At 44.4% G+C, this 26,692-nt stretch overlaps 1 protein-coding gene across 1 annotated transcript in view; it reads right to left on the bottom strand.

Annotated features, from left to right (window-relative positions):
* Positions 1-23,859, bottom strand: part of LOC116952366 (F-actin-capping protein subunit alpha-2-like) — a 32,403-nt gene extending 8,544 nt beyond the window's left edge. Inside the window, exons 1-4 of the mRNA XM_032971652.2 lie at positions 23,725-23,859; positions 14,300-14,363; positions 3,828-3,879; positions 2,616-2,679 (exon numbers count right to left, since the gene is read on the bottom strand). Of these exons, the coding sequence (XP_032827543.1) occupies positions 2,616-2,679; positions 3,828-3,879; positions 14,300-14,363; positions 23,725-23,763 (219 nt within the window). The 5' untranslated portion in view covers positions 23,764-23,859. The remainder of the gene's footprint in view (positions 1-2,615; positions 2,680-3,827; positions 3,880-14,299; positions 14,364-23,724) is intronic.
* Positions 23,860-26,692: the final 2,833 nt, after the last annotated feature.

Raw genomic sequence — 26,692 nt, 5'->3', positions numbered from 1 at the left:
CGTAAACAATGTAATTGTTGTGCCAGGACCATTACTTGAGTCCAGCGTTAAGACCTGGCAATCCAGAGCATCGCTATACCCTTGCGACCAAATCTATGACAAAATAATTGGTCCAATTGCCAAGAAACTTGAACAGCCAACACAACTCTAAACATGAACAAAAACACAGCCCTACTCAGGAACAGAGAAACGTGGAAGGTATTGGGCATCAAAGATCAGATAAAATACATTCTACTGCAATAAAGCCTCGTGCTTCTTTTTTCCCTCTGAGAACATGTCCCTCAGCACCACTGAACCTGTCACTCTACCAAAATTGGTTCATAAGGCAGAGATTTAAGACAAACATTTTAACCAAGGCTCACCTGCCAAACTTCGAAATCCTCAAAAAGCTACCGAATCCAGGCATTAATGCATGACGATGCATTAATGCCTGAAATTTGGTGTCGGTGCCGAGCCTGGTCATCTAGCCGGCAACACGGCCATGGTCCTCCTGATGCGTGGCATTCAAAAATCCATTAAAAGCCCACAGCGACGTCTACGGGTGGGTCTGCCAAGCACAATGATGAGATAAAAGCTCCCGATTTCAAGAGGCTCTTCCTATTTTATGCACTCAAAACAGCGTAAATATGCCGAGTCTTGCCAAGCATTCATGACCTAACCCATCTAAATCACCGAGCACCCAAACTCTCATTACACATCGCTTAAATAACGCACTTAATGTGCAGTGGCACGGTCTAGCGGTAGTGCGTTTGCCGCTTTTTGCAGTAGTTCACGATTTCAGACGAACGCCGCCCAGATTATTGCTGCTGGTGTTATAATCGTAAAATGTACGCATGTACGTTGAACTTCTTTCAACAGTGCGAATCGAAAGTGCGGGGGGAAGGACAACCTCCAGAAAAAACAGTTTTAAATAAATGAGTTTTCAATGTAGATGATTTAAAAGTGCGTGGCTCCAGTGGCTTCCGAATATCAGAAGGAAGAGCGTTCCAGGCGGCCGCAGAAACGCGTTCGACCGTCTTTTGTTCAATGGTTAGCCAAAAGCCGCCGCGAGGATGACCGGAGTTTACATGATGGTTTAACAGTGGATGCCAAAAACGCCCCGACGTCAATTCGTAAGAGTAGACCGTTGGTCTCAACTGGGATGCCACACGGTAAACATCGTCCCCCCTTTTGGCGGACTAATTTCCCAGGTCACTTGAAAATCAGACTATCCTGGTCTCTGGTGTTCTTACGTGGTCAAACATAGATGGACAAGCTTAATACCTTCATCCAATCACAATTTTCCACAGTCGTTCAGGTAATGCCTTTTCGTTTATTTTTTTTGTTGGTGCGAAAACTCGACTGCGATGATAGGCATACACGCGCACATGTGCAGAACTTGAAGCCGGGGAACTATACTACGTGCACGGTCACGATCCCACACGGTGCACCACAGGGGACCATTCACATGTTTACACCGTCAAGTGATCAGAAATTACATTTTGGTAACTGGTGGATAATGCAAGAGACAGTATTTTAATATTAAACATTTCCAATGTTTTTGGAGGTGGCCTGTTCAAAGCGCATTCATTTTTTTTATTATAGTCAACAGTGGATTAAGTCAACTGACGAGATGTCTTTCCGGCAGCTATCGTTGCTAAGAAATGTTAACTATTTTTTTTACAATTTTCATTTTTACCATTAACCCAAGAAACCGAAGATGTCCATCTAATTGCCTTTTCATTCTCCCAAAAGCAAGAATTGGAATGGGTGACAACAAAGACTTTGCCGATGCAGCACCAACGTTTTAGAACAATTCTAGATTTGAAGCTTTCGTGACTGCAAGGATCCACTCTTTGGTTCTATTCGGTAAAGTCACTTTGGTTCTATTCGTTAAATAAATAAAGTATATGAGTTCCAATTGTATTAGTACATCAATTCTTGTTTTCTCCCTTAACATAGTACATCTTCCTTCAAAAATACTCTGAAGCAGAAGATTAATGCTGGATACGGTCACATTTACAAATGTGATTTGTAAATTTTATTCTTAACAATGTATCGATTGTTCATTTTTTTATGTAACATTTTACCGAGGGACTTCATGTTGTCTTGGTGTGGTCTGGGACTGTTTTAGCTGTTTTTTTACTGCCTTTCCCTAATACAATTGGAACTCATATACTTTATTTATTTACTAAACGACGAACTTTTTTTTATTTTACCAGGCCCACTGAGCTGTATAGCTCTTGTTCAGAAGCGACCTGGCCACAAATGATAGCTCAACGAAGTGGCTTAGGTGGAAATTTATAGCAGTCAAAGACTCAAAACGCATGTTTCTAAATGTGGAGGGAAAAACTAGAGGACCCAGAGAAAAATCCACGCGATAACGGGGGGAGAGAGACATGAAAACTCCAAATATACAGGGCGTCAGGGTCGGGATCAAACCCACGACCTCCTGTGTACCAGGCGAGGGAGTTAACATCCACCATGGTGCCCAAATAAAGGGAGGTGGCATCTACCTTCACCTTGTTCTTTGTGCTCGGGCAGCCGAACAATCACAGATAAGGGTTATTTCTCTCCCGCAGGATGCAGGATGAGCACAGCCTCAATATAAATCACCACAATCAATACAAAATTACCTGGTCTTCAATTCCCTGAACCTTTACAGGCGTGAACTGATCCATGTTGTAGTCGGCAAAGGCACTGCGAACAGATTAAACAAATTAGTTTAAGCTGCTGCGTTGGCAGCGGTGCCACAAGGCACAAATTACAACAAAATCACATTCATCAATAACACTGCCTTAAAAGGAAAAAAAATATCAAACATTAGGTTTCGGACAACGGCGCTTTTTTGATGTACTATGAATAAGGGCCGTTGCTCAAAACGTCGGCCGCCACACATTTTTCACTTTAAGGCCGCGTGATTTTAATGAATGTGTTGTTTTTTTGCTGCCAATTACATCGGATTTAAACACAGGAGCTCGTCTTCAAAATACTGTTCAAAATTATTTCATGGAATACACATTAAGCTCCACATTGAGGGACCGCAGTGCATTTGCACTGTGCAACAAAGGGAAACGAAAATCTGGAACAATTATTTGAGTTGTTCGTGAAGCTCAGTCGGAGTGAAGCTCAGTGGATTATATAATTCGAGTGGATATTCTCACGCATTATTCATTACTACCAACTGGCAGTTAATTAGCTGCATTCACAACATTGGAACACGCATCCTCTATTTGGACAGCCTACGTCAGACTAAGTAGCTAATTGGCCTGGGTCCACAATGTCAAGTAAGGCACAAAGGATCAAGGAAACATCTCGCCATTCTGTTGTTCTCTCGACAAATCCTATTTAAATTATTATTTCATTTTACACAAATGAACACATCTGCCTAAACCCCTTATGATTAGAAAGGACTAAAAATGCAATTGCCACAAATTATAATAATAGGGTTTTTCCCCCTTTTTTCTGGCATCAAAACTGAAACCTTTGAGCCTCGACCCAATTGGGTCGAGGCTCAAAAGAAAGCCGTCCCCCTTGGTGTGGACCAATCAGTTTCAAGGCAATGCATATATTATCATAGTATGTTTTTTTTTGCATTTTGACTGCAGGTATTGTGGTTAATGCAGACATGAATCCTCGTAAAAAGGTTTCAGTTTTAATGCCAGAAAAAAGGGGAAAAACCCGATTATTACATTTTGGTACTGGCAAAGGAGGTCTAATGATGCCACAAATGAATCGCGGCAATGTCGCACGAGTGCATTGACACCGGGCTGTGAATTGTGATTCAATAATCACAGACATACAACTTGACTGGGCCATCATCAGCAACGGGAATCAAAGGTGCTTACTGTGACACTCCTTCCCTGAGGAGGTTGTCATTGTTGAGCAGCAATCGCACATCTGAAAGAGAAATGAAATCGTTCGTTGAGAAAACCCATACAAAAGGCTTCTCTCAGTGAAATAAATACATCACAGCAATTACTATGACATGCCAATCAATTTCAGAACGCCAGTGTCGACTACAATTGCACACAATCCTTACACAGTTACGTATTGACAAGAAAACCCCCACAAACCCTTGACATTAACACAAAATAATAACTCGTCAATATAACAGCACAAAAACCTCGTTACATCTAAAGTGAACGAAACCCTGCCAACAATAAATAATTAGCAAAACTTTGTTTCCATCCAACACAAAACAAACCATAAGTGGAAAGTGTTAACCATGAAACCCAAATGAACACGAGCACACACAAAAACCCTGCTCACAGTAAATTACAATGGCCAAGGTGAGACGTGTGTTTTCCATTTAGATGCAGGGGAGAGGCCGTCCCCTCGCATAACAGGTGCCCTGCAAGGAGACTTGAAAATGGCCGCCTAAGGTTATTAACAGGTCCCTGCAGGGTGGGCTGGTAGGAACATTGGAATTTTGCGCAATTTTATGAGATTGTTACGTAAAATTGTGCAAATTGAGAGCGTCTTCCCACCTTTTTGCCCTTAAAATCGTTGAAGGTTCTTCGGACAAATTAACCTCTGTAGAGGAATGGAATGGTGAAATCCTTATTGACTGAAATCTGCTCATTTTGGAGCAATGTATCATAAAATCGTTAAGGGCTGGGCCGAAAAATGACAATTGCATTTTAAAATGAGGAATTGTTTCCCGGTATACGGTAGTATGGGGCTTTTGAAAGGGGACGGATGGACGGACACATTAATCTATTGCAGGCTGGTACACTCAGTTTCCAACTTCGTTCCTACCAGTATTATTACAAATAGAAAGATTCCCTATATAGCCTTTACAGACTATTGGCTTTAATTGCTGTTAGCGAGCACCTAAGAAGGCCAGCACAGCACACGAGTGGGTGGGTGGCCTGACCACCTTTGTCTCCCCAGTGGCAATGTTTACATATCGCACCAGGTACTTATGAGGCCGAGTCGACCTAGGGGAGGCCAGGAATCAGTTCAGATAATCGTCACCGGTGTTGGCCGTGAGCGGGAATCGAATTCGGGTCGCCTGGTTAGTAGCGCAGTACGCTTACCGCTCCAATACCACTGCCCACTACCATGCCGATGCCGTAAACCAATCATTATTACGCTTGTTCACCCAGCAAAACCTACCCGAGTCTCACGACTCTTTTTCAGAAGGGTCTTACCAAGTGTTCACAGTAATAGGTGGTGATTACTGTGCATATTCCAACGGAGGCATTTGCGGGTAATTTTTCTACATTGGGATGTTTTGCAGCACTACTGCTGGGCCACGTCACATGTCCACTAACAATGGGAAAACTTAACACTCGGACGAGAAGCACCGACTTTACCAATTTGTGTCAGATATCAGTCTCTTAGTGGGCTGAAAGGCACTGCGTTTTTGCGCGTGCGTTTCTGAAAGGCGTGCAAGGATTGTGTGAGAACGCAGCGTTGCCTGCGGACACAGCCCTGACTGGTAAACTCGGCTCTAAAGATAGGCGCATCCGTGTAAATTGCTCTTCCCAATGATAGTCATGTTCCAACGTTAGCTGAACCAGGAAACACAAGGAGCGCCACTATAAAAGAAGCATCTTCTGAGGATTACCTTGTCCTAAGCCAAAGACTGCTACAGAGACATTGAGTACACCCGACAGTATTACCCCACACTTAAGGACAGCTGCATCTGAACTAAGTGAAGGACATAGCCCTACAGCACTGGCCGATGCACTTACAGAGACCCTCTCACCAGCACTGAAAAATTAGGACTTAGAAATACGGCATTCTCGGAGGCTTCATGCGTCATGAAGTTGTGCAACACGCATACTTTGCAAGGTGTCGACATATCAGACAGCTGGATGCTAACCAAGCCACTTGAAAGTAAGCTGTTGCCATTCGAGTACAGCTGTTTGACATAAATGCCATACGTGTTGTGGAAAGGCAGAAGCAATGCACAAGTCCTGAAAAGAACATGGCAGGCGAGCGTTTAGACACAGAGCGCTCCTTCGCTCCCCACTGCTGCCCATGTGGACATCACTGTGCACTGCCCGACCACCCCACTCAAGCCCTCCCCACCCACCCATCTCACCCCGAGCAATTCCATTGTCTCAAGTCAGATTTCCCCATTCAAATATAAAATGGGTAAATGTCTTTGACCGTGGTCCAATGTAGCAAAGTAAACGGCTTCAAGGCGCTAAAACGAATCGCACGCGAAATTTGAGTAGGAAATAGGGGTGAAAAATATTTCGGTCATTGAACGGATGTGTTGCTACAGGCCTATTGCCCAAGAAAGGTTTGTGCCCTGAATGAAGTGAGACATAAGAAAACATCTTAAAGAATGTTATTCTCATCAGGCCTCACGGTGTGAACAAGTGCAGCCTCCACAAACCCTTACCCAATCCGCCCGCTGATTGTCGTAACGTTCTGACCCACCCATACTGAATATCTGTGAAAGAGCTTTATAGCTCATCGGATTCCTCCAGTTTAAATAAATATTCTGATTATGAGAGTGTCTGTGGAAGTGGGGAGAGTGGGAAGGGAGGAGTGGGAGAGGCCACTTGGTTTATGGGGATCCGACTCCACCTTGGTCTAGTTCAGGCTCCTGCAAGGCTTCATATCTCTTTTAACATATATAAAAAACTATTTTTTTTTATTTTACCAGGTAAGGCCCAATGAGCTATGTAGCTCTTTTTCAGAAGCGACCTGGCCACAAATGATTGCTTAACAAAGTGGCTTATCAAGCGGAAATTGATAGCAGCCAAATACCCTAAAAGCGTAATGTTGATTCTAAATGTGGAGGGAAGAACTGGAGGACCCAGAGAAAAATCCACATGACCACGGGGACAACATTCAAACACCAAATATACAACAGTCATATTTGGAAGCTGCACAGCAGGCAAGGGAGTAAACACAATGTCATCGCGCGTGCGAGCCCGTCTTGCTCGGGCTTGTGGAGCAGCGGCCGGTGACTAGCTGGAAGGCAAGTGCACCGAGACCACAGAGCCAGACCACAGCGTACCGAGCTCACAGTGCTCGGGCTCACTGTGCCAGACCACAGCAGTGTGGCTTGCCGGCTCTCAGCCTCACTGCCCGAGTTCGGTGCTGCTCACTCAGCACGCACACCATCGGGTGTATGCCCAAACAGGAAAAGAGAGCTTGGTGTAAACATGGAAATGCAAATGTCGTTTTGCAATTGTATGCAGAAACACTTTCCCCAATTTGTTGTCGTGTTATTGAGGTTATGGTTCAAATTTGGCTGCTGCAAAAAAAAAGCGTTTCAGACGGAAAACTTTTTGGAGGGTGAATGCATTTTGAACCGGGCAGTGGCACGGGCCCGAATTCAAACACTTTGGAGGCAAGGCTTGGAGGATCACACGGAATTGTGAAACTCCCAATCCTGCATGTCTGCAATATAGCCAGAAGATTGTAGTTTCATGTATTCTTGAACCCACCGGTGCAGATGTGCCCATTATTTGCCTATACGAATGTTTCTTCGGGTACTCTGGTTTCCTTCCACGCGAAAAACATTAACTGATGACATTGTCCACGCATCCGAAGGGAAAACTCCCCCGAAAATGACCATCTCGGCGAGACTTTCCTAAAGCGCGTTAAATTGTTTTTTTTCAGAACTTTACTACAATTAAGTCCATGAGCCTAAAGCAGATAATTTAGTCAGTAGTACCACTGGAGTTGGCATACTTTCAGTGGTTCCAATTTCTTGATGTGGCCAACAACTGAATTATATAAGAACAATTTCAAATGAGTGGATTTGTCAAGCAATTCACACATTACCCATGTAAACAGGAATGTTTTGCTACCACAGCTGGTATCAATTTCTGCTCTGGCCCATGGACTACAAGATGACATCGGTGTTGTTGCCTATCACTAAATGGATTGCGTAACAAGAATTTTAAGTGACGCATTTTTTTCCCCTTACATATATCCCCTATTTTCAATGGATAAGTGAAGGGCTATGATCGTGCACATATGCATCTGCACTGTTCACTGCAACTATTAAATCCATATTTTATTGATTTCGCATTTGCACCAAGCAGGAAGCGGCTTCATCATCTGTGGAACACAGCAACCTCAGACCGCTCGCCAAGGCTGGGTTAGCAGTCCAGAAAAGTCATGACGAAAACTAACCTAATGAAGTTACTTTGATACGAATGTAATTGAACTCAACTCCTGCAGTGAACAAACATAATTCGTCGTCCTGTGCAAGAACCACGAATTCACTTTAATCACTTACAACCAGAAACTTGGGTGTTTTTTGGCACGATGTATTATGTAATTGCGCGACATTTTCTTACGCAGTGTACACATATGAAAAACGTACAGAGCAAGAGACTTAATTTTACGCTCTTACCAAAATTCTGCTTTTAACCTTTGGCAGGCAACACCGAAAGAAAGCAACGTTGTACAATAATATATTGCCTACTTGTTGTACCCAACCTATCAACAAATATTGCCGTATGGGGGGGGAACCCAAAGGAATCCACATACATCTTTGGCAGTAAACAGCCCCATCGCGACTGCAGTAAAATCTACACGGAGCGAGAGACACAGGCTCCTCGTGCTGCCTGGTACTCATTACACACCGCGGTGTCTACGTTCGCCATAAAAGTAAACCAATGGTTTACCAAAATGTCAAACATTACATTTCACTTAATTGTATTAAACTACCAAATAAGTGTAATATGCCATTATTAGACTGAATTGTAAACTCTAAATAATTGTACTGCCGTCTTTAGCCATTGAGCGGCATGGTGGTACACATGCCTGTAATCCGGGGTTGGTGGATCAAAGATGTTGGGGAAATCCCCAAACCTGCAGGGCCCAGATGGCAGGGGACGTGGCAGCATACAGCTGACGTTTTTTCAAATGAAGACCGTTTCACAGATTCGAGGTGAGCACCTTTTATCGGCCATCCGGAATCCCGTCTCTCTTACAACATGATCTCAGATAATAATTCGACTACTGTACACGTAGCAGACCCACTGTGCAAGTCCAGCGACACGCCGCAAAACCACCGCACGGAGACCGACGACAAAAGCCCCAAGTGTCAACACACACGAAGGAACTTCCTCTTCATCAGGTTATAAAATAAAATACTTCCATAATACTCGACCGTGAAATACTTTAAATACTCCACAGTGTACGTGGCATCATCGTAATCACACCCCGTTCATTACCAAACAAGTACAGTAAAATTTCGATTTAAAGCTTTCGTGACTGCAGGGATTCATCTTCTTGGTTCTTTCGGTAAAGTCACCACGTAGAATGGGAATAAAATAATAAAAATAAAACATAATAAAATAAAATTCTCACGACGTTTCGGCCACAACACAAGCAGCCTTCTTCAGGTGAATGAACAGGACTGTCCAGAAGACAGCGCTTGAGTGAACATTGCTAAGCATGGGTCACGTCTTTTAAGCTGTGTGGGCGGAATTAACATATGAATTAGCATGTCACCCAGCACCACCACCGGATCGGGGGAGGGTGGCGGCTGGGCAGACAGAAAAGGAAGGTAAAAGAGCAGCCAAGGTGGGCTGCTCTGTCCTGTGTTGCGTTGTAACTCTGCTATAAACTGGACTACTATACAGTACAATATTATACCTTCCAATCTAAACTACATGGTATAATATATCCATAGACAAAATTCCACCTTTGAATTATACAATGCGTTACTATACACTACCCTATACTTTAGACTATAAAGTATTAGACTTGTAACATTACACTGTCTTATTCTATCAACCTTACTATATACCACACTGCTGTATATTCACTATATAATTACGATACTATATATTGCCTTATGAATTATGTTAAACATGACAATGTTAGACTATTATACCACATGCTATAAACCATACCATTGACCGACGTGTGAAAGGTATTAAGAGGCAGTGCCAGCGAATGGACTGCGGTCTGAAGGTCACCATAAAATACAATCAATTAAAAACCGAAATGGTTTATAACATCTTTCCAATGGTTACTAAGCCAGAATCCATCTTCTTGGTTGAAATTGTCTCCATGTTTGTATATGTGGATGGCCTCATGAACGAATCTCTCATGGTAGCCGGATGGCTTGCAGAGAACCTCCATCTTGGAGAAGTCAATGTCATGTGAGCCCACTGAATTATAACAGTGATCTTCCACGGCTGAGGAGTTCGTCCTACCGTGTTTCAAGTCTGCTTTATGTTCACGGATGCGGCCCGAGATATGTCGTTTGGTTTCTCCAATATAGCTGCTACCACGCCCAAGTCGAAAAAGATGGCAAGCTACTCTTTTTGTATGTACTAATTAAAAGGAGACCTGATGGTTCAATGAGCCACTCTGTCTACAGGAAAGCTACCCATACGGATGCTTACTTAAAACCGGATTCCCACCACCATCCATCCCAGAAGAACTCACTCAAGACTGTAAACCATAGAGCCCAATACATTTCCGACCAGGAACACATTGCCAGTGAACTCAAGCACGTACACCAGGCTCTCAAGGCTAATGGTTACTCCGACTACACAATCCGCAAAGCCATCACCCCAGTCATGAAGAAGGATCCTCTTGAGGAGCCATTCAAAACCATCACCTTACCCTACATTGCGGGGGTCACAAAAAAGATCTCCAAAATCCTGAATAAACACAAGATCCAGGTCCAATTCAACACGGTACTAAAATCCGTGATCTGGTTCCGTCTGTAAAAGATGTGGTTCCAGACACAGTACCCAGGCGTTTACAAACTAAGTTGCCTCTGTGGTAGCAGCTACATTGGAGAAACCAAACGACATATCTCGGACCACATCCGTGAACATAAAGCAGACTTGAAACACGGTAGGACTAACTCCTCAGCCGTGGCAGATCACTGTTATAATTAAATGGGCTCACATGACATTGACTTCTCCAAGACAGAGGTTCTCTGCAAGCCATCCGGCTACCATGAGAGATTCGTTCATGAGGCCATCCACATATGCAAACACGGATACAATTTCAACCAAGAAGATGGATTCTGGCTTAGTAACCATTGGAAAGATGTTATAAACCATTTCGGTTCTTAATTGATTGTATTTTACGGTGACCTTCAGACCGCAGTCCATTCGCTGGCACTGCCCCTTAATACCTTTCACACGTCGGTCAATGGTATGGTTTATACCATGTGGTATAATAGTATAACATTGTAATGTTTAACATAATTCACAAGGCAATAAATAGTATCGTAATTGTATAGTGAATATACAGCAGTGTGGTATATAGTAGGGTTGATAGAATAAGACAGTGTAATGTTACAAGTCTAATACTTTATAATCTAAAGTATAGGGTAGTGTATAGTAACGCATTGTATAATTCAAAGGTGGAATTTTGTCCATGGATATGATATTATACCGTGTAGTTTAGATTGGAAGGTATAATATTGTACTGTATAGTAGTCCAGTTTATAGCAGAGTTACAACGCAACACAGGACAGAGCAGCCCACCTTGGCTGCTCTTTAACCTTCCTTTTCTGTCTGCCCAGCCGCCACCCTCCCCCGATCCGGTGGTGGTGCTGGGTGACATGCTAATTCATATGTTAATTCCGCCCACACAGCTTAAAAGACGCGACCCATGCTTAGCAATGTTCACTCGAGCGCTGTCTTCTGGACAGTCCTGTTCATTCACCTGAAGAAGGCTACTTGTGTTGTGGCCGAAACGTCGTGAGAATTTTATTTTATTATGTTTTATTTTTTTATTTCCATTCTACGTGGTGACTTTACCGACAGAACCAAGAAGTACAATAAAAGTCCGATACAACGCGGTTCGTTACGCGCGCCAATTTGGATATACCACGGGTGAGGGTCATGTCCTCCCTGAAAAAACAACAGTGGTCTATCGCTCCCCCCCCTCTACACAAGTTGCAGCACAGTATGGCAAACAGCCGTCAACACCCACCACCTGACCTGCTCTCACAATACCCTCCACGGTGGTGCATGCACGGTTGGGAAAACAGACACGGAGACACTCACACAGACATGGAGCCGGATGCAGAGACACACAAAGAGACACAGAGAAACACACGTGCGTGTTCCATTGTAACGGGGGGGGGGGGGGGGCAGTCGCCTAAAACCCGGCTATTCATGTCCACCCCGCTCCCCACCCCGCGTTAAAAATCGACCTTCCTGTGGCTATTTTTTTACGTCAGTTTCACGATCTTCAATTTTGCAAATCAACTTGCTTATTCCGAATGCAATATATACGTCACTTTGGGGTGAGAATTACTGACTAAAACCACTCATTTTAAACAATAGATTTCTCCACAATTACAGTCAGAGAATCCAACCAATTAAAATGTTCACGTGTATTCCAAATTCCAGTGCCGCATACCTGGACCTTACAATGCACAACTACCGCAGGGCATACAGTCTGACAGTAACAACATGAAAGACTCCTCCGTATTAAGAGGAAGTTGCTAAAATTTAAAGGGGTGTCCCATACTGTGTGTGGCATGCAAAACTAGAAAGCTTCTGGGACTAAATGGAATCTGTGTCAATATAATTAAGGATTAAATATATATTTTTAAATATCGAGTAACAGCTGTCTTCAAAATAGAAAAAATATGACAAGCACAGGGCCATTACAACCAATCCATTACTAATGGTTTTCAACTCTTACAATTGGCCTTTTGAAAATCTAAACTATAGAATAATTTTAAGTCCATTTCCATTGTCTGTTTGTGGAAATCATCAGTCCTATCCCAAGTTGACCTTCTCCTGATCCCTGTTCTTAAATATTTTCTCTTTCCCATTGGTCTTAATCAGTTGATTGACCTCAAACAAGTCACCCAACCTATTGTGTGAGTTCCCATAAGTCCAACACATCCCTCCTCGTCTTGGATGAGCGTTAGAGGATTTACATTAAGTGGTGGCTTAAGGTCTCTGGGATCTAGAGTTGTGGGACTAATAGGGTACAGAACCAATCCCAAAAACAGGCGAGGCTCAAGTTGGACACATTGGCACACAAAGCAGGATAGTGGGACATTGGATATTCAGGGAAACAAATAATATGAAAACAAATAATAACAAAGATTGGGATGGAGTTGTGGGATTGACAGTCAGCCCCAAAAAAGGACACGGCACACTGGAATGTGCAAACCTCTGCCAAGCAGATAAGCCAAGCCCTGCTAGTTAATAAACGTAAATAAAATAACATGACTATTTATGGAGACAGTTAAACGACATGGAGAGGGGAGAGTGTAAGTTAGAGAGAGGGGATTTACACCCCATGGCAGTGGTTCAACCCTTCTGGGCTCGTCAACCGATACAAATCTGTCCACGGACCACAGGTTGGGAACCACTGTCCGTCCTGTCTCATAAACGTGGTGCCACGGAGCCATGTCACCACCCCGGGAAACAGCATTTGGAGCAGGATGGAAGTTCTCGCAAACCTGAAATAAATCGTTGAATCAGAACCAAAAGCTTCATGGTAAGGTTGTTTTCGAATTAGTGTGGGTGAAGCAGGAGAAAAGCTGTTCGGTCTGGTTGTGAAAAATAAAGATATAATGTTGGTAAGTATCTCGAGCAAAGAGAGCAAGGGAAGGCTAGACATTCAAACTGTAGCATATCTCTCCTCTTACGGCACATACAAGCTTTAAAAATAATCTTAAAGTAACCAAAGTATGAATGCTCTGAATGTCCATCATCTTCTTAAATCATAAAAAGCTTGTCAAAACACACATACCAAAAGATACCAATACAGGGTGAAACAGAACAACGTGGAGCCCTTCAAAATATTGTATGCAGCAGTCATTCACGGTTTTATCAGTCAAGGACATCAAGAAATAGAAACATTACCAGAACGTATAGCATGATAGAAGCTCAGAATGGTTTTTTTATCCAACAAAATTACGGTATTATGTAACCTTGATCATAGACAAGATTACTGAGTGTCAACCATAAAAATAAAGCACACAGATTTGCCTCATTGGACAAAATCTACATTTTAACTTAAACAAAACACGGCAAAGTGTTTCTCTCCATGTGCAGTGTGCCAGGTTGCCAGTTTCTGCAAAGCCAACCAAATATCAGCTGATGGCAGTGCGTGCCACCCTCAGTTCCACGCAGTGAAGAAACGTCTTTGGAAAGCTCTAAAAAAAAGTGAGTGGAATTTCATCTACATATCATATCCATTAAAAGCTGTTGAAATAATAAACAGTTTTATGTACCTGCACAAAATTTAAATTATTATGGCTAGGAAAACCTACATGTTAGAATACAATACAGGGTTTAAAACAATACAATAGTACATTTTGAACCCTTGAGTAGACGGAGTGTTGAATATTTGAAGGTAGAATAAGAAAAAAGGCTACGCAAAAACTTACCGTTAAACACCTCGTTAAACTCTCCTGGAGGCGCATGTTTGATGAAGTTGGCCGCAATCCGCACCTGAAACAAAAATATAGCTTCATTAAAAAAAAATTAAATTACAAAGCACATGACAACCACACTATTTAAAAACCAGTAACTTTATAAAACTACAGAGCCGGTCCCCGCTTTTACGACACAATGCATTGCTGGAAAGGCCGTCGTAAATCGGACTCCATTTTGCCATAGACAGCAGAAACGTTGGAAACATCACTTGCCGGTGTTTTTTTCCCTTTAAAGAGCCATATTTAACGGGGTTTAATGAGTAAAAATCCACAAAAACACTTGAGGATAACAAAAACTTCACGCCAAGTCACAGCGGAAACAAGACTGCCTCTTCAATTGTGTTCGGAGTCGTTGTTGTTGGAAGACAGTTTTTTTTCGTCGTAAATCGATCCATATTGTGGCATTATATGACTCTCGTAAATGTGGATCACCATAAATTAGGCCACTGTAAACCGGAGACCACCTGAACAATTCAACTGCAATGTAAGTCTACAAAACCAGCAACACCAATCATCGAATTCCAAAACACAAGAGGTTGCATGAAAACTTCCCAACATCAAAATGCAAGGCCGCGAATCTGTGAAGGGGGCGGCGATTTGCGGGGCCATCTTAGAGAAGTGATGCAAGGCTGCATTTCCCTCCCCATGACAGAGGGGACACAGTTCCAGCAACAGATTCACACGATGTACATTCACGTGCAAAATGAGTTTCATTTGCTAATGTAGGCTTCCAAAAGAAATTAAATATTAAACAGCTGTCGCCTCCAAGCGGATGCGATTACTTCACGTCAGTATTTTACAAATAGCAATGAAAAAGTTTATTGTTTTACCCGAAGAAAACGTAAATGTGCCCAGGAATGCAATCCCAGTGGTATTGTGCCTCGTCCTCACAAGAACAAACATTGCCACAATGCATTGTCCCAGCAACATTGTATGATTTTAATGAGCTTAGTTATACTTTTTTAATGAACGACGTATTTGTCTGGTACTCAATAGCGACTATAAATTACCTATTCATATGCCTATTAAACATAGGTCTTCAGGAAACATCTTAAAACAATGTCCTCATCAGGCCTCACGGTATGAACAAGTGCAGCCTCCAAACCCTTATCGAATCTGTCTCTCTGGCCTCTCTGTTTCTGTGCTGTAAAGAAGGGCCATCGCCCAAAACGTCGCCCGCTGACTGCCGTAACGTTCTAACTCGCTCCTATTGGACAACTGTGAAAAGAGCTTTATAGCTCATCGGATCCTTCCTGCAGGATAAATATTGTGATTCTGTACATTGTTTTTCTTTTAGGGCCACAGTGTTATTGACGAATGTGTTGAGGTCGGTTTGCTTCGCCAAACATGCTGTTACACACACGCAGATGTACTATATCAAACAAATGCATTAATTGCATCACGAAAACGTGCTTAGTTTCCAAGGCTTCTGTCATTGTTTGTTAAATAATATTTACTATGCTTCAAGGCAGCAATCTCTGAGGCATGGTTCTGTATCCTCAGCACTTTAGATATTTACATTTAAAAAAACACCCTTTACACAATGACTCCTGTTGTACAGCGTGTGCGCGCGTTACTCGTGTGGCCCAGGGCAGAACGGCGCAGCACGTTTTTCGCAGCGTGCCATTCATCACATTTCACTCTGCGCTCGCTTCGCATCATGCAGTAAACTACACGTTGAAATCCCGTTAAGATTGTGTGACCGGGATCATGTTCCACTCTCCCCCTGTATTTACACACTGGCCCTTCAATGTTTGCGTTACAAAAGTGCCCTTAGTAGTAGCCTTCTTTTGTCGGTGTTTAATGTAACAAGTGTCTCGCATGTAATGCTAACATTGTTTCTACTGCTGGGGTATTTTGAAAAGTTACTCGGCTCACGGCAGACTTTACTAAGAAGCCATGAGGTGCAAATTATCAGGCATACCACCACCGATGACTGCCCAACATAAACACGCAAATTCTTGTGGAACAAGTGGACTCCATTAAGCTACCTGCCCCAATATGCCGTGGAACGGCTTACAAAATAAATAAAAATATATACCATTCTATGCATGTTGCTTTTTTGTTTCAAACAACTTACGAAAGAAGGCGACTTTAGACGTTTAGCAACGTCTCAAGAGGGGTTTAAAAGAGAGTAAGAGGAGAGCAACAGACGTTGCCCAGTGGGATGTCAGCCGCACCCCACACTGTGCCATGAGGAATCTCACCATTCCTGCTAAGCAAGTGGCGACACTCAATCGCACACTGGCTGTGCCGAGGCGCAAGCCCCCTACACTCGACATCAGTGGTTCTTAACTTCTACCGCAGCCTTGCACCCCTTCCTTGGTTCTCAATCGTAAAAAAAAGTACGTTAACAAATACATAGGGGTTTGACGAAACAAAGCATTTGTTACTTAGGCGCCCGTGCTCAATTTGTTTCGAGTATTTACCTTCTTTAAAAAAATATGGCAATGTCTCGCACCCCGGGTTAAAAAAACCCACTGATCTACACATCACTGTCGAGCAATACACAGGGATGAGGAGCTGTTGCCCATAACAGTGAAAGCCCCTCTGAGATGACCCTGTATTTAAAGTGCCAGACAGATGGAGGTCAATCTCCCGCGGAAGAGTCAGAAAAAAGAAACGGTGTCGTGAAAAGTACTCGCAAATAAGAGAGCACATACCAAAAACACCGCAAAGCAGCGTGCAATGTTAACTGGATATTTTTCATTGTGTGCGTGTTTTTTTTATCAGTGTAATTGACTTCCATCGGCACAACCATTTAAATATACGTACAGCAGGTACCCAGGGCATGCTCCAATGTTCACCGTTTGTAAAATAATTACACTGATATTTGTAACTAAAATTGCTTTAAATTGTAACTCAAAACGATTGTCATATCTACAGGTGATATAGGTTGTGATTGCTGTCAATGATGCAGGTAATAATTCACTTCCCCCCTCAATTATAATTTGGGGTCCCAACTCATAAAAAAATACTGTAGTTTGTTTTACCATTGTGGCGTGCGTGGAATCTGAAATGGTTGCAAATATTACATCAACCAGTGTCGGAAGCAAACAACATCACACGTCACCGATTAATGTTTTGTTGATGCAACAATCACTTTAAATCCATGAATCAGAGCATCGTTGCAGGCCATCTGTTTACGATACCATAATTTAATCGAATGCAATTCTCTGCCCTTCCAATGGACGTCATAAACACACATCATCAAGTCACCAGCAGAATGAGGAATGCCTCTCTGCGAGCTTCTGCTCTTCTCGTGAAATTAAATTCTGCATATTGCACCGCGCATGTTCTGCAAACGACGGGGGAACTTTGCACGTCCGCAAACGTGGAATGATCATGGACGGAGGCGACTTCACCCTTGAATAGTGTCCAGTAGAACCCCTCTTAACGACGGTAATTGGTTCCACGAAACCGGTCGTTAAGAGAGTACTGGATAGGAAATACACGTAACAGGCTTTATTTGTTCCCATAGCATCGACACTCATTTTCACCCCTAAAAAATACTGTACAATATTTAATCGATGTATATTAATACATAAAGATAATAACAACATTACAAACACATATTACAAGAAACATGGTTAATCAATGCATTAATTAACATTTACTGTACCTACAACAGCACGTTGTTAACAGGGGAATGGTTTATATTTTTATTATTTTGTTTCCCTTCTACGTGACTTTACCGAAAGAACCAAGAATATGAATCCCTGCAGTCACAAAAGCTTCAAATCAAAATTTAGGGGAATGGTCGTTAAGAGGGGTTCTACTCTACAATACACTACACTATACACTACACATTGGGCTCTATGGAGGCCCGTCGTTAAACGATTAGTCGTTAACAGGGGTGGTCGTTAACAGGGGTTCTACTATACATGACAGTCGGTTCGCGTCCTTGTGCACAGTGCGTCAACAGCGCATAACGAGTCAAGGCATAGTTAAAACATTCAAGGATCTTGTTAGGATTCGTTGTTATTCCGGATCGCGTTTTTGTCCTTTCTTTCTGTCGCCGTTAAAGCGCGTTTAAAAAAAAAAACATCCGCATTGGTGTCCTATTAAAACACATGTATTTAGAGAATTGCATGGGAGATCAAATGGATCCGAACTCCTCATTCCCCATATTTTTTTAGCAAATACCCTCACACCTTGCAGGCAGCAGCAGCAGCCAAAGCCACCTATATAGGCTCCTGCACAATACAGGCATGTGTGTGTGTGTGTTTCAGTGGGAGATTACACAGCGTTAATAACACATTCAACCACGCGTTTCTTTCCGTTCACTTGGCATCTGTGTGCTGTGCAATGTGAAGGGCGAGGAGGGAAATAAACGCCTGTAGTGTGCAAAATGCATGCACGTACGATCCGTTCGCAATGAAACACTAGAGACCACTTCTCACCTCTTCATACTTGTTTTCATTTAAATGTCCAAATGTGATGTTAGTTGTACGCATTACGGCAAAGTAGTTTTTACGCAAATGTATATGTTATCCTAAAGCTGTGCCGCGTGCTTTAATGCCCTGACTAATTACATGTTTTATGCCACGTGACCCCCGGCGCTGTTTCTCTCGCTCTTTTCAGATCTACTTCTTGCACGAGAATGTTATCCCTATGGGCCCCCAAATGACTGTAGACTCCGTGTCAGTAGACCTTCATCAGCTCAAAAAGTGAAACAAAACATGTAGACCCTTCTCTTCTTCAGCAAGTTTTGGTTCCGTTTTCTACACCGGCTACAGTGCAAATTCCTCTTCTGGTGTATAAATATCCTGCCGAGCAAGCACTGCCACGGGTCTGACTGGGGCAGATGCCACTGCCTCAATGTGCTGAACAAGGAGTAGCCGCAGCAGTTACTGAGCCAGGCAGGGCTTCACCGAGCCACTGTACAAGACAGAATATTCGGCAACCACTAATGGCGGAAAAGACTCCAGCACAAACCTGAAGTACCCGAACCACAAACGAGTGCCCAAAGGTTATTATTGTCATGCGATTACAGTGCCTCCTTGTCCAAGTACAAATATTAAACAAAGGCGTTAGTCATCCACCACTTCCGCGGGGAAAAAAATGCAGCCTCTATCAGCAAGCTGTTATGTTGCGTTCCCCTTTAAGCAAAGCTTTACCTGAAATACTATACCGTATTTGCCTTTGGAACATTACAACAACGCTTCTGCTTAGCAATGCAAAGCAAACATTGAATTAGAAAATCCATGTTCAGATTTACACTGATTTTATATGAAGGCACTTAGAAAAAGTTAGCACTAACGATATTTCCAGTTCCAACAGTGCACAATTATCAGTGATCATAAAAAGTCTACTTTTGAAGGGGTTAATATCGTGAGCATACAAACGTAACATAAAGGACATACGCCCTACGATAAGAAACTCATTACATTACTGTATTGCTAAATCTGTACCTGAGTAACAATAACGTTATTTGATAAATAAGATATTACTTTGAAGAAAAAAAACATCTAAAATAATGTCAAATACCCTGACTCTATATTCACCTCAATAAGGATTCTGAATGCCTCACGACCCACCAATGCATTCTGAGTGGTAGTACAGTATACCTGTAATATAAACAATACCAAACCCACATCACCAATGCAAAGACAACTTCGTAGTGGTTCTATCATCATAAGCCATGAACTATCCATGGTTGGATGGAGGCCTCAAACAAGTCATGCAAATCGCTCAAGATCCTGCCATGCAACACTCCATCTAGCTCCTTCTTACACACGAGCCAATTCGATTCCTCCATCTCTTCCAAACCACTTGAACCTGCTCTCATCCACCTCATTTAATAATGTTCATCGCGGTCGACCTTCAATTACCAACCCTAAGTATACACACCTAGGACAGCACATTAGCTTATCCAACCAATCCAGGTAATCACCATGGAAAGTAGAGTATCCCAATAGCAATGGAAATAGTTCTAAAGTCCATTAAAAAGTACACTCATGTCCTTTACAAGCTTAAAATTGTTCATATCATTATAATTAAGTACCAAAGATTACTATTAGGCACCTTTAGCCAGGAAAGCCTGAGTCTCATGACTTTGTCAGGATGGTCCTGCAACGCATTTGCGGTGGGGAGGGGGCAAAGATTGATATTACAAATGATTAATCTGTGGGTAAGTTATACAAATTTCATAATTAAGATATTTCCAAAACATGATGAAGTCCCAAATAATTAGTACGTGTATATTTACTACACTGGAGCGTGGCACTGCGGGTAGATGGTTTCAACTCATTACAGGAAGATTAAAATACTGGCCTCAACTCAGCAGATTACCCACTTGTGGTTGAGAAAAGGACCGCTCTGGGGGAGGGGAACGCTGACAGTGGAAATGTTGAACTTACATCAATGGTTAAGAGTTACCAATGGAAATAAGAAATGTGTACAAACAAAATCAATATAATGTACTGAGCTACGATCAAACACGCATCTCCTAGTAGGTCAATGGCATCCCTATCGCAAATTAACTCACATCATGTTCAGTCAATAAAGAAAATAACACAATTTTATAGTAGTGGTAAACATGTTCTTTTTTAAGTTAGCTATTAAATAAGTTAACTGTTAACAACCTTAAGCGCTTCCCGAGATGACTAATTTTCTTAAATAAGATGAAGGTTATTTTAAAAGAGGTATACTCTATTAACATAATTAAATGTGGGCGTTCCACAATAGCTTTTGTGCCAGGTTTGGTGCACAAGGCTGTCCAGTGTCGCTAACATTTGCTGATACATGGGGTGGGTAATGAGGCACATAAAAGTACAGTAACTTGGATATGGAGACAGGAACAGCCCAAGCAAGCAATCCTACATCCTTTTTTTTCTGGTTTGACAGTCTAATGATCTTGTGTAAAGAATATCGCCCATTTGCTTCACATTTATTTAATATGGGACTACCACCAGCTCAAATGGGATGTTTACAAGCACGAGATTGATTTCACCACCATTGCCACTTGCTAAGAGTGTAATGATTCGGTCTGTTTGCCTCACAAGGGACATAGGCCCAACGGACCTCTAAGATCTTGCTTGATCCATGAAGTCCCTCTGATCTGGGTTAACAGCCAATGCTTGGGCATAAGGCAAGCAAGAAATATAACGTGGCTAGCAGAGCCAACACCCGACCTGTTTTGCTTGAGAACACCACAAGGCAATGACAATGTAGATCTTTTTTTTTAATCCTCTGAATTATTCACAACGTTCACCCTGAACTATTATAAAAGTGTTGAGGTGGTGAAGATTTTGTAGGAGGATACTTTTTTAAAACCACCGAGAAGCAACAGCAACACGTCTGTCGCCATAAACTCCACGCATTGATATTGCGCTTGCAATTACAAATTCTCCTTCAGGGGTCAATGCAGATCATAAACCCTTCTTGGGAGGAGGAGTGTGAAAAAGAAAATGATGGAAGTGGAGGTTGGTCATGCCATAGACACTGGCCACAAGCGAGACATTTCGACCACGGGCTCTGGACCTGCCACGGAAAAACGTGCCACTGAATCGCATGTTTGAGCAAGTACTTTGGATAATTAATTCTTCAATTCCTAACGCGCAAGTGTTTGACCCGAAGAATATATGGATACTATTCATTCTTGTTGGATGAAGCAGTAGGTTTAGTTCCCGAAAAATAAACTGGCGAGCAGCAAGGAAATACTCTGCTAAAGATTGAAATAAATCAGTTACTACGGTACAATACTTGCTAAAACTTCCTGCAATCCTAACACGACTATGAACAATACTTTAAAATGCGTTGTCATCCAAGTCTTACAACGCCTACATTGTGCAGTAACAGAATTTAAAGTGTTCGAAATTACTTCGAAAAATATTGCAATGCCACAAAGCTCACTAAAAGTCGAGGCACTTTCTGTTGTGTGCCTTGACTTTGTTATTGAAAATACGTTCCTCTTAACGTTGTCTATACATATACACAATATATACACAATATATACAAGACGCGTAGTACAGTTTATACAAAAGGCCAATAATAAGACGCGTTAAGCTCCTGGATGTGCAACTTGTCCTGTTGTTGTGCGTCGCGTGAATATGGCCAAATACTCGACACAAATGGCAGCAATGCACGGCAAATAAGATGGTGTTCACACAAACAACCATATGGTAGAAATCACAGCGAAGTACTCTATTTAACCTAGCTGGATAAATAAAGGAAAAGATTTTACTCTTTAGGATGGGTCCGACGGCATTGGGTGACGTTCGGCAAAAAAAAAACGCTCTTGTGTGTTTGTCATGTGGCAGGAAAAGCGGGGCGAAGAAGCGAGACGCCGCCCGCGTGAGTGAGAGAGGGAGGGAGAGGGATAGAGAGGGGCGAGGTCTCTCGGGGTTTTTTTTGTGTTGTTGTTGCTGCAGACCGCTGCTCGCGGACGCCCCCGGGCACCGCGAATAACGGAGGCGGCGAGCAGGACACGAGCCCTGGACGGAGAGAGAGACGACGCGGGGCGCCGAGTAAACGTGACAGAAAGAGATCTATGTGCGCTCGAGAGAGAGAGTTGTATGGGGTCGAGAGAGATGCGTGAGACCATGAGACCGTGACCGTAAAGGAACCGCGAAGGGGACCCGAGGCGTCGATAAGAGGGGGAAGAGGCGTGAGAAGCCGTGAGAGATGCGCGAGGCGGCGAGGCCGTGTGATTGATGCGTGAGCCGCGAGGGGCTTTGAGACACGGGGCCGGCCGTGAGGAAGGCCCCAGACGCGAGAGGAAGGCCCCAGACGCGAGAGGAAGGCCCCAGACGCGAGAGGAAGGCCCCAGACGCGAGAGGAAGGCCCCAGACGCGAGAGGAAGGCGCGAGCCGACGGGATGGGGAAGAGCGTGAGAGGAGGCGGGAGAGGCGAGGAGGCGTGAGAGATGGGAGTTGTTGATATCTCGGAGGCCCCGTGGCATCGGTGAACAACGCGGAAGTGTGGCGAACGGGCCGCGCGGGGCGTCTCCCGCGGCGGGGTGGTGGGGGGGGAGGAAGAGAAGCCCCCGGCTGGCGCGGGCGAACACGAGCGGCCCGGCGAGCCCCGTGCGAGGCGGCGAGAGAGCGCACGAGGAGAGAGACAGAGAGTGAGAGAGAGACGCCGGAGAGGAGACGCGAGAGAGGCTTGGGGAGACCCCGCCCGGGGTAGTGATGGGGTGGGGGGCGGTGGCGGTGGCCCGCGCAAGCAGCGCGAGGCTCGGCGGGCCCGCGTCGCGCCTCCCTCGGCCCCGGGCGGCGCGGGGACTCTGCCAGGGGGTGTGGGAAGGAAGAGCTCCCCGTACACCACCACCCCCCCAACTCCACGGCGAGGACGTCTGGTCCCCGCGACCCGACTTCCTCGCTGCAAGCCGCGGTGAAGGCGTCGGCGGGGGCGTCCCGAGGTGGTCCCCTCACCTTGTCCTGCTCCGAGATCTGCTCCTCGTAGTCCGCCATCTTGCACCGCCACCGCGAGCCCCGCCCGCCACCGCGCGCAATGTATGCCGGGAGCGGCGCGCCCCGCCGCCTCCTCCGTGCCCATATAAGGCGCGGGGCCTCCAGCAGCCACTCAACGCAGAAGGCTCGCAGAGCCACACTCAGATTCACAGAGTCAGACTCACTGAGTCATTCACTCAGAGACTCAGAGAGCCACACTCAGATTCGCAGAGACTCAGAGCCACACTCAGACTCACAGAGGCTCAGACTCACAGAGACTCAGAGCCACACTCAGACTCACAGAGACTCAGAGCCACACTCAGATTCACAGAGTCAGACTCACTGAGTCATTCACTCAGAGACTCAGAGCCACACTCAGACTCACAGAGACTCAGCCACACTCAGACTCACAGAGACTCAGAGCCACACTCAGATTTATAGAGTCAGACTCACTGAGTCATTCACTCAGAGACTCACAGAGCCACACTCAGACTCTCAGAGACTCAGAGCCACACTCATACTCACAGAGACTCAGAGCCACACTCAGACTCACAGAGACCCATAGCCACACTCAGACTCACAGAGACTCAGAGGCACACTCAGACTCTCAGAGACTCAGAGCCACACTCATACTCACAGAGACTCAGAGCCACACTCAGACTCACAGAGACCCATAGCCACACTCAGACTCACAGAGACCCAGAGCCACACTCAGACTCACAGAGACACAGAGCCACACTCAGATTCACAGAGACCCAGAGCCACACTCAGACTCACAGAGACCCAGAGCCACACTCAGACTCACAGAGACTCAGAGCCACACTCAGACTCACAGAGACTCAGAGCCACACTCAGACTCAGAGACACAGAGCCACACTCAGACTCACAGAAACTCAGAGCCACACTCAGACTCACAGAGACTCACTGAGCCACACTCAGACTCAGAGTCACTCACACACAGACTCACAGAGTCACTCACACAGACTCACAGAGTAACCCACATCAACTCACAAAGTAACTCGCACACAGACTAACAAACACAAACAAAATCATCCGTGTAGCCTTAACAGACTGTTAAGGCAAGAGCTGTTAGCGAGCACCTATGATGGCCAGTATGGAACACGAGGGGGTGGGTAGCCAGCACCACGCCCGGCCGCCTTTGTCTCCCCAGTGGCGATGTTTACACACCGCACCGGGTACTCATCTGAGACTGAGTCGACCCAGGGGAGGCCCAGGACCGGTGGAGATCATCGTCACCGGTGTTGACCTTGAGCGGGAATCGAACTGGGGTCGCCGGGTTTGAAGCGCAGCGCTAAGCACGACGCCACCGCTCCCCACAACACAGAGAGGCTCACGCTCGGTGTCAACTCATTCACAGAGACTCACAGGGTAATACAGACAAAGATCCCCCATATAGGCCAACGGACTGTATGGGCAAGTGCTGTTAGCGAGCACCTATTAAGGCCGGCACGGCACACGAGGGGGTGGGTGGCCAGCACCACTCCCGGCTGCCTTTGTCTCCCCAGTGGTTTATGTTTACACACCACACCAGGTACTCATTTGAGGCTGAGTCGACCTAGGGGAGGCCCAGGATCGGTGCAGATAATCGTTACCGGTGTTGGCCGTGAGCAGGAATCAAACTCGGGTCGCAGAGTTCGTAGCGTAGCGTAGCGCGCTAACTGCTCCCCATTTCACAAAGTAACTCACACAGAGACTCACTCTCACACAGTCACGCTCAAGATAAATTCAGACACACACAGACTCACTCACAAGAGATAGAGAGGCTTACTCCCACACATAATCACTATCACAGACTCACACAGACTTGGAGAATAACTCACACACACACAGACTCACAGAGTAACTCACACACAGACTCACAGAGTAACTCACACAGACTCACAGAGTAACTCACACACACTCACAGAGCAACTCACACACAGACTCACACAGACTTACAAAGTAACTCACACAGACTCACAGAGTAACTCACACACAGACTCACAGAGTAACTCACACACAGACTCACAGAGCAACTCACACACAGACTCACACATACTCACAGAGTAACTCACACACAGACTCACAGAGTAACTCACACAGACTCACAGAGTAACTCACACACAGACTCACAGAGTAACTCACACAGACTCACAGAGTAACTCACACACAGACTCACAGAGCAACTCACACACAGACTCACAGAGTAACTCACACAGACTCACAGAGTAACTCACACACAGACTCACAGAGCAACTCACACACAGACTCACACATACTCACAGAGTAACTCACACAGACTCACAAAATAACTCACACAGACTCACAGAGCAACTCACACACAGACTCACATAGTTCATAGTTCCGTTTATTTGGTATAGCCCTGTGAGCCATTCGGCTCTTGAATCGGGTGCAACCGCAACAAACAAAAAACAAAAACATGAACAAGAAAACATCTTAAAGTGATTATGTGACTGTGCAAACAGAAAATCCAGGAAAAAAAAACCATCAAAATATTCCTGAAATAGCACCGTACACCAACGCTGTGTGCAAAAATCCCAGTGGGATGCAAGTCAAATAACAACAACAACCACAAGACAACTAAGATTTAGGCCATCAGTCTAACTCCGTACTACAATAAACAAAAACATGGACAAACCAAAAAAACTTTTCGAAATCACCAAAATAAAAGCCATAAATGCAATGTAACAGTGAGTTACTCTGAGTCTTTGTGTGAGTCTGTGTGTGAGTTACTCTGTGAGTCTGTGTGTGAGTTACTCTGCGAGTCTTTGTGTGAGTCTGTGTGTGAGTTACTCTGTGAGTCTGTGTGTGAGTTACTCTGTGAGTCTGTGTGTGAGTTACTCTGCGAGTCTTTGTGTGAGTCTGTGTGTGAGTTGCTCTGTGAGTCTTTGTGTGAGTCTGTGTGTGAGTTACTCTGTGAGTCTGTGTG

This window comes from Petromyzon marinus, chromosome 46, assembly GCF_048934315.1.
Source record: "Petromyzon marinus isolate PM22_M1 ecotype Great Lakes invasive population chromosome 46, UKy_Petmar_22M1.pri1.0, whole genome shotgun sequence".
In the NCBI taxonomy this organism is placed as follows: Eukaryota; Metazoa; Chordata; class Hyperoartia; order Petromyzontiformes; family Petromyzontidae; genus Petromyzon; species Petromyzon marinus.
This window is presented reverse-complemented; position numbering and strand designations above follow the sequence as displayed.